Source organism: Antedon mediterranea, chromosome 9 (assembly GCF_964355755.1).
Source record: "Antedon mediterranea chromosome 9, ecAntMedi1.1, whole genome shotgun sequence".
Lineage (NCBI taxonomy): Eukaryota > Metazoa > Echinodermata > Crinoidea > Comatulida > Antedonidae > Antedon > Antedon mediterranea.
The window spans coordinates 4,545,591-4,561,067 of NC_092678.1; the positions used below are offsets into that span (position 1 = coordinate 4,545,591).

Below are 15,477 nucleotides of genomic sequence, written 5' to 3' on the forward strand. Positions count from 1 at the left end.
CAGTAATTATTATACTCGTCTATTTGGATTTCCCATTGGGCGTGTCATGTTCGATCTCTGCTAGCAAATAGTAAAATCTTCTTTTCATTTAAGTTTAAATGATAAGTCACAAAATTAAAATTTTAATTTCAAATGAAAGTGGCCTTGATGTTGTCTATAGGGATGGCATCGCAAACATGAAATGCTAGGATTTATATGAAAAAACTGGGACAGTGCGCCCTTCTAGCGTCCACCCCGCTAACCTGCGTCAGCAATTCAATTCAAACTACGACTCACTTGTAATCTTTTAAAATAATTTTTGTAACAGTCTTTCAACAAGTTAGCAAAAGGCTTAGTAAACAAGTTATCACATTAATCAACAAGGACATTGTGTGTATGATGCATGGAACCATTCCTCAAAGAAAAGGAAGTCAGTCCGTATCCATCGGTGGACTCTCATTCATCCAAAAAACATACTAATACATAATCGTTAATGTTAAATGTCAACATTTGAATTTCCAAAAGCCTGGTTAATATCAATCATTACTGGTTGCTGTGCTGGCTATGACATCCTAAGCCCAACCCTATTAACCGTTGACTTTGGACGTCATAGGAAATTAAATTTAAATCATTGGTCATCAGTGAGACCTAAATATTAAATATGATATTAATATTCACAGCTGTTAATTATGTTGCCAAATTTAAACAATATTCTAGTGATAGCTTGTGTACTTGAAACCAAGTTTTTTTTTGTTATATATGTTTATGTAACCATTCACATCAATTTTTTCATTTCTTATCACTACATTTCAGTTGGAAATTAAGGCTCAGAACTAATGGTTTTTTTAAATTCACAAAATTAATGTTAATGTTTTTATGACTTTAAATGCTCTTGTGGATAACAAATGTACCGCCATCACCACTTTCATCAGATTTCTCCTTGTCGTCATGATTATCATCGTCATCATCAGTATCCTTTTGCTGAAAGAATTCCAAGAAAGTTTTAAATTCCAAATTTGTGACCGTAAGCGATTGGAAGGTAACAGGTGAATTCAAGAAACAGAAACCCCTTTTTTTCTGATCATCTTATTTCATCAAACGATCTATTTTTAGAAAAAAATTCCTTTTGATGTTATTAACAAAAATCACGAACACAAAATTGTTACAATTTTTGCAAATTATTTTATTAAATAATTGTTTTGCTTTACACCATAGGTCTGAATTTAAAAATGATGTTGCAGTATATTATTCAATATACATAGTCGCAGAGAACACCTTTCGTTTCTATAACTACTACAGTCACTACGCCCTATTAAACATTTACCCAAAAAAATGTAACCCGTCCATAAACAACATTTGTATTTACCAACTTGTAAATTAAATTGAGTCCGGTTTGAAGGGATGCTTAACTCAACGACTAAAACGTTGACAATAAATCAGACATAAACTATGCAAAGCTTTTAAATTATATTAACATTATTAAAAGCCTGTACATAAATAAGCCAAGCACTTTATACGCATATCAACAATTTACATTTAATATATCAACGGATGTCCACATTTTAAGTTATAAACAAGAGAAGCATAAACTCTGATTTGTTGATTACATTGAAGCGCACATTAATTGTAATGTTGCACATTAGTCATGTTACACGACAGACCAATGAGATCATCCAAGCATGACACGCAGTAGACATACTGTGGTATTCTACTGTGGTATTCTTAAATCATTTTGTTTACAACATCTGTACCACAATGATTATGTAAATTAGGATATCATGGTATACACAGTACATTACTATAATTTTTGTATCACTGACTTGTGAGGGCTGCATTGCTCAGATAACCCATCTTGATTTTAAATCCCCCCCCCCCACCCCACCCCACCCCAACTAACATCAAATATAATGACATAAAAGTTCGTATTTATACATATTATATACAATTTATATATTTATTATCTGTTTGCACATCTTCATAAATTATTCAAGTCTAAAATATGTTTTAAAGTTGAATCTATTTCCAGTTTATTTTATTGCTATGAAGAAACAAGCGGCGGTTGTTGGTGCCCGCCGACGTGCTTTGGCGACGACGGTGGAGAAGGTTTCGTTGACTTATCTACAGTTTCTTTAATTTGATTCCATTTATCGCCTAAAGCTTTTGCAAAATGATCGTCTACTGAGCCGGTGATCGATAGATTCTTGGCGATATCTGGAGATGTTGAGGGCGACGTCGATATTGCATTGTTGTAATCTTTTCCTAAACTTCTGCGGAAGTGTTCTTCAATTGATGGATCACAACCACCTGGGAGAAAAAAAAAGTAGTTTGGTAACTTGTAACAAACTACTGTAGTTGCTGAAAATAGAAACTCTCTTAAAAGGTCCCAAATACCAGACTTTCCAGAAAACCAGATATACTCTATTAGACCGGCAAGAGTATCCGGTATTTTAGAGAATTTACTGAATTGTGTTTTGACTAAACTGACAAATTTGTAATGTTCTTCCAGAATTTTTTGAATTGTATCAAGGCACTGGATTTGGACAGTTTTCCAGTGGATGGCGGCGCATCCAGAATGTTGAAAAAAAGAGAGCGGAGAGCCTAAAACTTTGCATTGAAATTTTGGAAATTTAGAGACAGTCTAGCCAAATGAATCTTATCGTCTTTACCTGAGGCAAATGATAACTGACCTGTGTTAATCATCGTTTACAAATGCCTCGGATTCTTCAAACTCTCTGAAATATTTTGTACATTTTTTAAGCCACATCAAGCTGTGATTGGCTTCTTATTTCAATATCAAATATGTATAATATTGGCTAATTTATTCATGATGTTACTAACTGTTTATTGTTTGTTTAACTTAGGCAAAAAGTTATCGAGATTCAATTTCTTACTTTTAGTTGTGTTGCCACCATTTTGAATAATTAGTTCAAAAGTTACTGATTAATCTAGGAAATATTTGTATTTTTTTCTATTTCAGATAGAAAAAAAATTGCTTAGTTTTTTAATTTATATTACTGATTTATATTATAATGAACATTAATTCTAAACTGCCCGGTGATATACTGAAATTTAATTAAATAATTTGAAACGATAAAGATGAGGAAATCTGTAAGAATGAGAAAAAGTCGCCCCAACCGAGACTCGAACTCGGACCGCCTGCTTGATATGCAGATGTCGTAACCATTAGACCACTGGGGCTTTTCATGGTATTGTTCAAACTCGATTGGATAGCGACTCTTTAACATTCTCGGCGTGGTACGGCGGAACAGCACTGTTAGAGTTAAACTAGACTGCAATAATACAGAATAAATATTTGTCTGATACAGATAGATACAGTAGCCAAAGTAGTACATAATGTTAATTTAGCTTAGTTAGGGCATTTAAAAGATGCAATAAAATGTAAAAATTCTTAACACATATTTTAGAATTTATGTTTCAAACAGCTAGAAGGTTGAAATGCTATGGGGCATAATTTGATGCCATAAAATATGACATTGCAAATATGTATTTATTGCAACCACCACCACCACCAAGCTGCTTGCTAGGGAGCTCAACAGCAGATTTGATGGATTAACTCAAGTAACAGAACAACACTTATAGCTTTGTGTGGGGTATGTTACCATGGCAACATATATTCCAGCTGGCCCTAAGGGTGAAATAATGGCAGGCAATCAAAGAAAGGTTATACAATACGGATTACAGGTCAGAATCCAAAATACAACTAAAAATGAGATCTAACGGCAGGTAGTTCTGCAAACAAATTTAATATAATCACGATTTGTCAATATGCCTGTTAAAAATAAACCAAACCGTCAAAAATGTGTTTAGGCTTCAAATTACAATCTTGGTATTTTTAAATCGCAGACTTGGCAGAATTTCAAATGTTGATTTTTATGTTCTTCATATCTCGCAATTTTTACATAAACACTTTTGCAGATTCATTTCCTCTAGAATGTTTAATTAAATTACTAAAGTGATCGTTAATGTCATTTTCATTTCAGGGTGGCCCAATCAGATCCTAATTAGCCATTAAAAAAAATGTGATATGATTGAAACATTCTTCAGGAAATTATAGGAAACAAATTGAGAAACTTTTTTTGGACTTATTTATTCTTTAATAATAATGTGAAGGCATAATCAAATTTTCTAGACAACTTTTGTATTGTTTATAATTAATGAAAAGCTAGTGAATTTGTATGTAGGACTAAATGTACAATAATGTATAATGTTATGACATATTAATTTAACAAATTCAGTTTTATTCGGTTTTTAATTTATTCATAGCAATAATTTCAAGTACCTGCTGAAGTTGTTTCTCTTCTCAAACTACTACTATTTAATGTCGCTCCATTTTTCCTCAAGAACGTTCTACTAATTTCTTCTCTGTGTTGGGGTGGCGCTACAGCAATCACTGACGGCCTCAACTGTTTCGGTTGATCTGAGGGAGGATGATACATAGGGGGCGGTGTCCATGTTCGTAACATTGGTGTGATGAGAGCTGTTGCCGACACTTCGGGTACTGATATGTCACTAGGAACAGGTAAATCTAACTTCATTGTTGATATAACCCTGTGGACAGACAATACAATACAATTAAGAAATATTTATTCATACATTTTAGATTAAAAACAATGATTCATGCACAATGTGGAGGTGACAAAAACGAACTTTCTGATTTCAAACATTAATTTATTAGAAATATTGTTTATATTAAAGAATTTAAAATGTTCCCCATCATACTATAAAATATTAGAGTAAACTTCATAGTCTGCTTTGTATTAATATCTACTTTTAGTTTTTATCTCTGTTAAATAATTCTGCTAACATTAACAACACTTGATATCTCTGAATGCCTAATTTAATTTCAATCAACAATGTTGTGAAATGGGACCTCTGCTGACCTCCAGGGTATAGGTCTTGATCTTGACCAGCTCGGTCAGCTGGGGTCACTGAAAGATGAGCAAGCCTGTTTGATCATAACTTTGACAAGTTTTGTATCTAGGCTTAATTATGTTCCTCCCATGAGGGGTACTGAGGTGAGGAACGTGGCACATTGCTTAATCAGACCTGCCAACAGAAATTAGCAAGTTGTTCCCTGTTTTCAATTTTGTTCGATGGGTGTTTGTCCAAGAAAGGGTAACCGATATTACACACACTGTTTCCAAAATTGTACTGCGCAATAGTCAATAAGTCTACTAAGTACTAAGTGTATTGTTAATAAACTGTCAAAAGTTTAAGAAAAGTCTTGTAAAGCTGAAGATGAGAACTAGCATCTCTCTTTACCAAAACATCAAATAATACTTTGAAAATTTCATTCATAAACAAAATTTAAAAAAATGTTAATGAAAAAAAAAATTCTTTTTTATAATCACAGGTTTTAGAGCTCCCTGTTTCAAGTTCAAGAAATTGCTTTGACAACAAATTCATTAGGTCAAAAATGGTCAGTAATGATTATTTACATTTTTGAACTCTAACTGCATACTCCCTCTTTAACGCCAGATGGAGTAGGTTTCTTTTATTCACTCATAAAATATGATTTATTTATACTATTTTTAAATACTGTGTATTGATAGATCCAATTGCCTACTGCAGTTAGGGCAATAACACCAACAGAGCAAAAATGTTAAACTGGTCAGGTATTTTTCAGTTGTTTGCTGTGTGATTCCAGACTGTGCCTTGCGGCTAAATAACACTAATTGCATTGTAGTATTCATCAAGGTCATTTACAAATATGTCCCATAGCCACACTGACCACACATTTTATGAAAGTGATGTAATTTTAGATTTTAATGACAAATATTTTTAGAACAGCCAGGTCAGTTTTGCTTTGGCACTTCTTCTTCTTCAAGTTACTGTACAATCTTACAATTTTAACCATCTTTGTTAAGTAATTTTCAATTCAAAATATTCAATTTACAGTAAATGCAAAATTTTACTGAGATTACTTTATTACTAGAAGTATCTACTAAATAAGTTAAAGTATTAGTTCTGGTAGGATTAACTAATTTTTGTCAGAAAACCGCAAATATTAGAGAAGTATTTGAAGACAATGCTGTTGATTGTTGATTGGAATTGAATTTGACAGGAAATAGGAATGTGGTGTCTAATTCTATTCTTGTAAAATCTCAGTCTGCTATTTTAGATTTATTGTTCGTTGATTGTCATCGAGGGAAAACAAATCTATTGAGTCATTCTATTCAAAGAGTGTTGTTTGTTTGAAGTTTCTTTGGTTTTTAGAGTGTAAACACCTAGTTTATAGTTAATCTACTTTTGACTAATTTATGCTTTCTGATCAAAAATAATAAAAACTCAATATATAATATTTCTGGGAAAAAACTAAAATGCTTTTTTACGACACTTTTAGTTATGGGATAATACTGTAGGTAACGTGTTAATTCATCAGGCACATGCAAGTATCATTGTTTCCTGCTTCCAGGCTCCTTGCAGTTTTCGAAGATTTTAGGTCCCGACAACGACTAATCATCACGAATCAAAACTCCCTTTTTAAAATTGAACGATACATGGAAAGAAGGAAACTTTTTGCAACGAAATAACATGAGTGTAAAAAAACCCTAAATGCTAAAAATAAAGTAGCACATCATTTGGGTGATGGTATGAGTACAATGAAGCATTGAACTGTACACGCCACCGTCCACTTATGGGATTACATGACTCACTTGAGATCAAACTAGCAGAGGTCAAATGTCACCGAGCTTGCGGTTTACATGTCTAGCAATGTTTTTTTGCTTAGGGGGATACTGCTGCTCATCCCGAACATTATACATCTAAAATTATTTAATTTCTGGTGAACTAGTTTTTGTTGGATAATCTGTTTAATAAATACATTTGTGAATTGAATAATGTATACACTTCAGTACATAAATCTAATTGGCTTAAAGAATGTAATATTATTTTCAGTGCCTCTATTAAATGATCCGGCAACTAAATTCTTGGTATAGTCACTAATATGTCAAGTACCATGTAGCTATATTTAATGACGGTTCAACCTGACATATGTCCTTCTTCATCTAGATAAAAAAAAGCAATTTAGCGTTGATTAGTAATTCATCTCCTGACTTGAATTTTGCAGATTCTTGAGATTCTATGGCATCTTTAAACCATCTGAATGCAGCTATCTAGTGAATGCAAACGATATAATCAAACCACTCTCATTGTTTAAGTTTAATTCTATGTGGCAATTCAGACTAATTGCGTGGGTTAAATATTTTGTCATGTGTACCTCATCATTCCATAGTTTTTACTTAATAAATTTGTTTTTGTCTTCCAACACAATATTACCCTGGAAGACATGAGCGGGGGGAGTCACCCAGCATCATTAGTTATCCACACTTCGGCAGGTAACTCCTTTTATTTTGATTTGTTTTGTAATTGTAAAAGTGTTTTATTCTTACGTTTGTGTTCCCATGCATCTTGTATTTCCTGGCGAGCCTCTAAAATGACTATCATCAAACTTGAGGGCTTGTGTTAATTCCCTTCGTTCCGTGCTTCGTCTGTGTCTATTTAGCCTCGTAGGTAGTTCTTTTGGTGAATCTGACCTTAGGTCATGTCTGATGGTTGGATCTCCTGTAAATATAGTAAAAAGGTAAAAGTAAGTGCTGGAGGAAAATATATAGAAAAGTTTTATTCTCTCATGTATGTAAATTAATGAAATGTGAGTATTATAATAAAAGTCAGAGAGAGTCCCTTCTGGTACTAGTTACTAGTCAAGTTGAAAGGTGAAAAAGTTTGTTCCTGAATATCACATCCTCAGGTCTTGGCAATAGCTGTTTTCAAAACACAGATATCGTAAATCTTTGTGTCGTTGAACCGGCACATGAGAGAATGCAGAAAATGATTTTGTAACAAAACCGACTGTGTGTTTGTCTTCATGCATCTAATTGCGCTTTTCTAGAATTGCACCCAACACCAAATATTTCCAGTTACAACTAAAACTGTTATTAAAGCTAAATTGTTATACGGTTTTATTTAACACGCAGATAATACAAGAATGTGCTGGAACTTTAATGTAATGTTTTTGAGGAAACAAAAGATGTGATTGAATTTTGTTTATTTTGAAAGTAAATCCAAATAGTAAATTGGATGTTCTAGCACCCGACCACCCATTTTTTTAAATAGTTTTTTTTTTTAAATTACCATTTTAACACCTGTTCTTTTGACAAACAATTTCCAAGAAATTCTACTAAAAATGATGAATGAACAAAATTATTAAACACATTTTTTATCACTGATGGATGAGTACCTGGCCATGTTTGTTTTTTTATGAATATGCCTCCTGTAAATTCTATTTCTTGCTTTATTTGTATAAATGTAAATTCAAAGATGATGATAAATTTCTAGATGATAATGTATTGATGCTGGCTTGTCATAATCATTTATCATCTATTTGAAGTTTCTTTTTCTTTAACTACATTCCATGAGTTGTCCTTCTTTCCTGCTGTAACTACATGTAATTACATTGCTATTATACTTGTAAACAATTTAATACCATAAATATGTACATTTATAAAAACACACAGATGTATTTACTCGGTTGCTTGCAAGTTATCAAGTTTGTGTTTACTTCTCACTTAGATATGACAAATATGTCAGCACTAAGGATTCCCTGCTTAGTCTTAGAAACATTAACCTCATCAATTACCGAAGAATCAGTTGTACGTACGACGGTTATGTTCGTGATCGTCTTACGCCGCGGTCTTACACCGCGCAGTGATAATATACAACGACGAGTCACCTAGATATCTTAGATTAGTATCCAGCTAGGTCTAGGATTGGTCGGTATGAAGTAGTATTCTTCAGTGCAGTCTTCAGGCCACTTTCCCACGCTTTCTGATGTTCAAGGTATGTGGGTTATTTGAGGTATGGCTGGATGGGACAAATTCAATTTGCTCTAGTGCTGTAGTCGTTAATATTAAGGAGAACCATGGATGAAAGTTCTTGAATTTGTTGACAGAATTTATGGGGCTTTTATGTTTCAAGATCAAAAGTGAATCATAAAGAACATGATAGAGAGGGTCATCACCCCCAACGAACTGTAGGATATGTTTATGTTCGACATAAACAATGTAGGCTTATATGTTGTCAAATGCTGATAAACAAGGAGAGCAAAACTACATTAACGAAGTTAAAAAATTAAATCAGAAAATGAAAACTATTGCAACAAATAATTGTATGACACAACAGAATAGTATAATTTGGTCAATACGGTGGTAATACATTGTAGTATTTAAATAATAAACATAATTTGTACATACAACGTTGACAGTCATTCTACAGTAATAACATCTAAAAAATCAGATTGTTAATAAACAATCAAATTTATCACTTTTTTTGGCAGAAATGCTCCTTATAACAAACACCTGTTAGAAACTTCCTGTTTGACTGGTTTCCTCAAAAACTCAAATTACAAGTTTACAAAAGTATTTCCATACATATTATAAATCTCTTTAAATTACAGTTTAGAAGATGAAGTTTTTCTGAGAGGCTATGGAGGAGCTGACTTTCTTTTTTGTATAGAAAATTGAAATTACACTACACTATGATCTTTTCAATATAGTTAACACTCGTCTCCAAATCAAGTCTACTTTGGGAAGAAAAAACTTGGATTTCCTGATTACATTATTTTTTAATTAAAAGAATTGTGACCATACTGTACATGTCAATTCTGGTATATAATGCCATCTGCTTATCAGACCTCTCAAAAACTGATTTAGTACAGTAACACAAGAGTATACGTTTTCAAAGTTCATGCATTTTGTAGTAGTTTAAACTTTATTTTTAATTTTTATAAATTAATTGTACTTGATGTATATTTTAAGTTCTTATGCCGATTTTTCACTAGGCGAATATGTTTGCACAGACAAAAGCATCAGCTTATACACATGCGTAGAGAGGGACAATTCGGAAGATGGAAGCATATTAAATATGCATGCGTATGAGCTGAGGCTTTCGATTGGCACGAACAAATTCGCCTGTAGTGGAAAACAGGCTTAAAGTAGGACGATGCGTAACCTTCTTAAAATTGCCAACTGATGTTCGTTAACAACATTGATTAGTCTTTGATGGATGACAGTTGATGAGGACACCCATAGGGGACATTATGAAAGGGTAAGTTGCAATTTGATATTAAACTTAATATCATTATCATCAATCAATAATAGTAAGAATGATGTTATGAGGAATGTATTTCATTTATTTATTCAGACTGGACATAAATTGCTTAGCAATCAATTCACTCTTTGTATGAGAGTATGGTCTTCAACAGTGATTGTTTATACACATCCTATCACCTTTCACCTACATTTCATATCGTCTCTCGCCCACATTTTCATATCATCTCTTGCCCACATTTTCAGTATATCGCCTCTAAAATTTCCCTATTAGATACCTCATACTCGTATTTCTTTCATCATGTATTTTACATCACCACAATATCCTAGTCTTTCATTTTTTTATTTAACTAGATTTTAAAATAACTACAGACAGGGCCGTGATGTGCCTCTTCTTTGTGATTCTATTCAAGATCACATGATTAGTACTTCAGTGGCGCTCCGGATACACTCCAAATATTCTTCAATTTTAAATGCGAAAGGGGTACAAATATGCCTTTAGAAATACTTTGATCTATTTGGTGAAGTTACACAATATATATATAATAACATTTTTTATTTTATATTGCAGTAGGATATGATGCATTATTTGTCACACAAACAAAAACTAGTAATTAAGCCTGTTCGACCGAACTCCCCTTTTGCCTGAAGTGAACTTTTTGCCTAGAGACCAGCATTGGAAGTAATTGGCCTAACTAGACTAGCCTGAGACGCAATTTTTGCCAAACCATTCAAATGTTTAGTTTCATCCATCTCCATTTTATACATAAATAAAGTATTGATAAATCCAGTGAGAAAATGTTGGGAACACCTACCTGTAAAATAGGCCATATGCAAAGCCACAGGGTTAAATGCACTAGGCACCCTCTGGTATGCCAACGTCTCCATCCTTGATACATCCACCAGCCTCATTAATAACAAAATTCTCCACAATTATACAAAAAAAATCACTAAAACTACAGCACACACAACTAGACAGTGACTAGGGATTCAAGAGTATAACCCAGGCCAGGCAACTACTGTACTCCACTCAAGTTTGTTATCAACTCCTACGACAGGCTCAGCCAATCAGCAACTGGGGAGTCTGACAAGGACACTATAATATGTGGTGTTGTCACTCATGCAAATTTAGCCAATCGGATTACAGAATTTCATCATGAAAGTTTTGCTAGATGTTGATTGGTTTAGATTTATTGTTTGCCAATTATATTTTGACACAATTTTATTTTGCCATCTTAACATTTACCGTAGTAATAAGTTGGGCAAAAGTTATGGTGACCTCTAATTATACAGCTCTCTGAAACGAGACTATCCCTAATTAGCATTTCAATTTTAACTTTTAATAAGTAAAAATACTAAATTCTATGGAATTTGGGAGCACAATTATGTTTCTTATTATGAAACTTTCTTTTTCATAAAATATTTTTCATAAAATGTTTTCTTTTTTTTAATGAGAAATACCAAGTAAGTATGGGTTCAATAGTAAACTATTATTAACATATGTTTACGAATTACTGACATTTTTTACATAATTCATTTTTACAGGTATACATATAAATTAGTTATATAGGCTCAAATAAAAATACTATAAAAAGTGGAGTAATGCTAAATTACAGTAACTGTATTTTATTGTTGACATCAAAACTTCAGTTTCTTCAAAGCCGACAAAAGGGGGCGCTATACATGTTTTTACCAATATCATAATATTTTAGCATCACTATTTATTGCCATATGATACTTATAGCATTCTCCACAGCAAAGGAGAGAATAGTACATACTAAATAAACCAATGTGATTTCATAACATTTTTGGAGGAGGTACAGTAATAATTCATCTTTTAATTATGATTGCATGACAAGTATTGGTTTGTTTCCATCACGATATCAAAATGTTATTTCAGCTTATTTGTTATTAAGTTTAATCAATCAGGCATACCATAGTGTATCATTCCATGATAACGTTATTGTTGATGACAATTTAGATTAAAAAGGGTAACAGATAAATTATTAATATGATTAAAAAGAGTAACACCATGGATAAATTATTAATATTATGTACTGTATTAGTACAGTAGTAATAGTAGTAGTTTAAGTAGTAAGTAACGTTTTATAAGAAAAATAGTAACTTTTTGTGTGAAATCCTAAACACATTAAAAAAAGTATAATGCTGATTCTGGCATATTTTTCAATAAGAATCCATTAGGAAAAGCCAGCTTTTGTCCCAGGTACTCAAAATTAACTTAAATGTGTTCCGGAAGTAATTACTGTAGCAGGTATGGAACATCCAGAAGCTTCCTTTTGGAATTTTAAAATGAAAATCTAGACAAGAATTTGAAATATTTGGTTACAAACTGACTAGCAACCTGGATCACTCCCATGGGAGATAATTATGTGGCTAGAAAGATTGCATCCCGAATTCAAAAAATTTAAATAATTCTCTGCTTGATACACAGAGTTTTTTTTTAAGTAGATATTCTGGATGTGAAACAAAAATCTAAAAACAGATATTTATATCTAAAATTTTTTTTCAGGCATGCTACATCCTTCCAAGATTTAGCTTCCCACCTCATCTCCTCAATCATCCTGTTGGTACTTTATAATTTTATACAATTCTGCCTAAATGACATTTTTTCCATATGAATCGTGTAAGTATGACAGTAAAACAAATAATGAGGTTACAAATTAACCAAGAATTTGAAACATCTGAATCACATCAGAATGAAGACAAAATAATTTAAGGTATTTTTATGATTTCATTTTACGAGACGGATGAGGCCGACATAAAAAGTATCCAGGTAAGGAGTTACCTGGTACACACTAGTATTATGTCCAGGTACAAGTGTACCAACTCTAAACATTTTTTTATATCACTTTAGTTAATTGCAGCAACCACCTGGCAAATTAAACAAAGTTTTTGTCATTTTAAATATTTTTTTTTCAATCATCTTCACCCACAAGTCACCTTAACATGTTGTGTCTTGAGAACATTTAATTTAAAATAATGTAATGCATGACACCTGATGATTTGAAAATTACTATAGAGGATGTTTTTAGACATGGCACATTACAGGTGTTGAAATGTAAAGTACTGTAGGAAAAATTAAGTTTAATAGTTATATTTAAATAACAAAGGTTGATTAAAAATTATTTTTAATACTATAGTTTCATTTCACAGTGCAGATAATTAAACATGAATCTTAAACAAAAACACAACCAATTTAACAATTGTAACTGTAGTTGTAGTTTACAGTACTATGATTGGTTGATTTGAATCCTACTTGGTCAAGAACAACAATGTATTATTAAACCAATGAGCATTCAGCGCCACATGCTAACATGCAAATTAGCTCATTTGCATAAAAACAAAAGAACCAATTACAGGGTAAAATCATTTGTCATTTGGCTGTGCATGGGAGTAGATGGTCTTCTTGGTTTACACACACGGCAAAATTGTTTACACTTCCTCAATAGTTTTATTTGGAAATATATTAGAAGCAAAACTCTGGCAAAATTAAAGGTATGTGAATCTTTTTATTGGAAGCATGCAGTTATGTACAGTTTGATTACCGAATTACACCACAAAACCCTTGGTATTGCTCTTACCGGTCCTAGGACTAGGTACATCTCCATGTTTGCCTTCACCCTCCACATCTTTTGCAATTTTGGTTCCATTGCCAACCATCGATGCTGCAAATGACAGAACATCTAGCGATGTTTCCATTTCTAACCACCTTCAATGAAAGAGGAATACGAAAAAACGTCCACTTTGTAACCACGGTATATTTAATTGTATTGATAAACAAAAAGCTAGGCCCTAGGCTGGATCAGATCTGCGAACAATACGTCAACAGGTAACAATACACACGAAATACACGTCACTCATTCACCTACCAAGTCCCCTAAAAACACCTTTGTCGCACATACACTGACTAACCTACTCATCGTAATTATCTATACAATTCAAGATTTCTTTTGTTTAGCGCTAGTTAATTTAAGAAATTAAACAAATGTGTATTTACCTTACACTTTTCTGTTATGATATTAAAATTGGTTGAAGAAATATCCGGAAATTTAGATGGAATATTGCGAATAAATTGCGTTGTGTTCCTTTATCAATCAAACAAGTTGGTCGGAAAATATGTTTGGAATGAAGGTATGCGTGATTCCAATTTTAAAAGGGGTGGTCATAATATTTAATTATTGTAAATAAATATATTATTTAAAAGCCTAATAAATATTCAAGAATTGATTAGTCCTGTTATAAGTCGTCAAATATTATAATTTTTCAATCATGTTTACTTGTTCTGTTGAATGATAACAATTTTTCTTTTGCCAATAACACCCTTTTTGTAATGGTAGCTTCCAGTTTGTCAATAAAGCTTATTTTCAAGAGATTGAGTAAAGGTGAAGGGTCATGTATTAAATCACCTATTGGTGCTGCACAATAATAATTTATTCGTTTGTTAAATTGTTCCATGATTAATGAATACATTATACTATCGTTTAGTTTTTGTTTATTTTTCCCGCCGCTCCTTTAGGCAGTTATATTCAAGATAACGGAATCATTTGAAAGAATTAGTTACAACCATGAATACGGCTGAAAAAATGGGTATTTGGAAACTTGGACTCGACTGGGCATGCTCAAACTCCAAAGCACGTCTGGGAGAGGAGAGTCTATGAGATATATCCAGACAGTTACAGAAGGGAGGTGATGAAAAATAATTCTTAACGACATTTTTTTTTTATTTGCCATTTTAATATAACATAATAGTTATCCACTTTGACCAAAAATTTTTATCGAATAGCTGAATTGTCTTTCCTTTTTTTGGCAGAATCCTATTAATTGGGAAAGGCGTGGTATTTTAGCTGAAAAGTACGGTTCTTTAATTTTTTTATTACCCTTTCACGCGATCGACCTTCATAATAAAACAAAATGTGTCAACAATCGATTTTAAATTTGCATTAAAAATGTATATAATTCAAAAAGGAACTAACAACGACACAGATCATAAACCAACATTTGAAAAATCATTTAAGAACTTTATAATAAAAAATAAATAAAAAGTCTTCTATGGGTATGATAATAACAAACGCGAGCCTAATAATTCAATATTTTCAAACTTTGTTATCTTAAGGTTTAATTTGTTTTCTATTATAATAATCAAACTTTAGTGGACACTGCCTTCTGGTTTTATATAGAGTGCGGTGCATTTAGATGAGGTGGGATCGTACAGTAATTGTAGTTAATAATTCAATCTTAAACGTAATTTCATATTTATTTTTTATTGATTTAAAAGTTAATAATATTTTTAATAAATCCCATGTTATGCACTTTATCCGTCACCGTTTTAAGTGATTGCGGTTTGGAGAAT

At 32.4% G+C, this 15,477-nt stretch overlaps 1 protein-coding gene across 2 annotated transcripts; it reads right to left on the bottom strand.

The window, feature by feature from the left end:
• Positions 1-1,854: 1,854 nt before the first annotated feature.
• Positions 1,855-14,240, bottom strand: LOC140059072 (uncharacterized). Of its 2 annotated transcripts, XM_072104897.1 has the most exons (5): positions 14,125-14,240; positions 13,709-13,836; positions 7,392-7,563; positions 4,280-4,548; positions 1,855-2,283 (listed from the first exon to the last, which is right to left on the bottom strand). In XM_072104897.1, the coding sequence occupies exons 2-5, from the start codon at positions 13,824-13,826 to the stop codon at positions 2,018-2,020; spliced, it is 825 nt and encodes a 274-aa protein (XP_071960998.1). In that variant the 5' UTR covers positions 13,827-13,836; positions 14,125-14,240; the 3' UTR covers positions 1,855-2,017. The 2 variants fall into 2 exon arrangements, with proteins under 2 accessions (XP_071960998.1, XP_071960999.1); XM_072104898.1 differs by lacking the exons at positions 13,709-13,836; positions 14,125-14,240 and adding an exon at positions 10,922-11,165.
• Between the last annotated feature and the right edge of the window lie 1,237 nt (positions 14,241-15,477).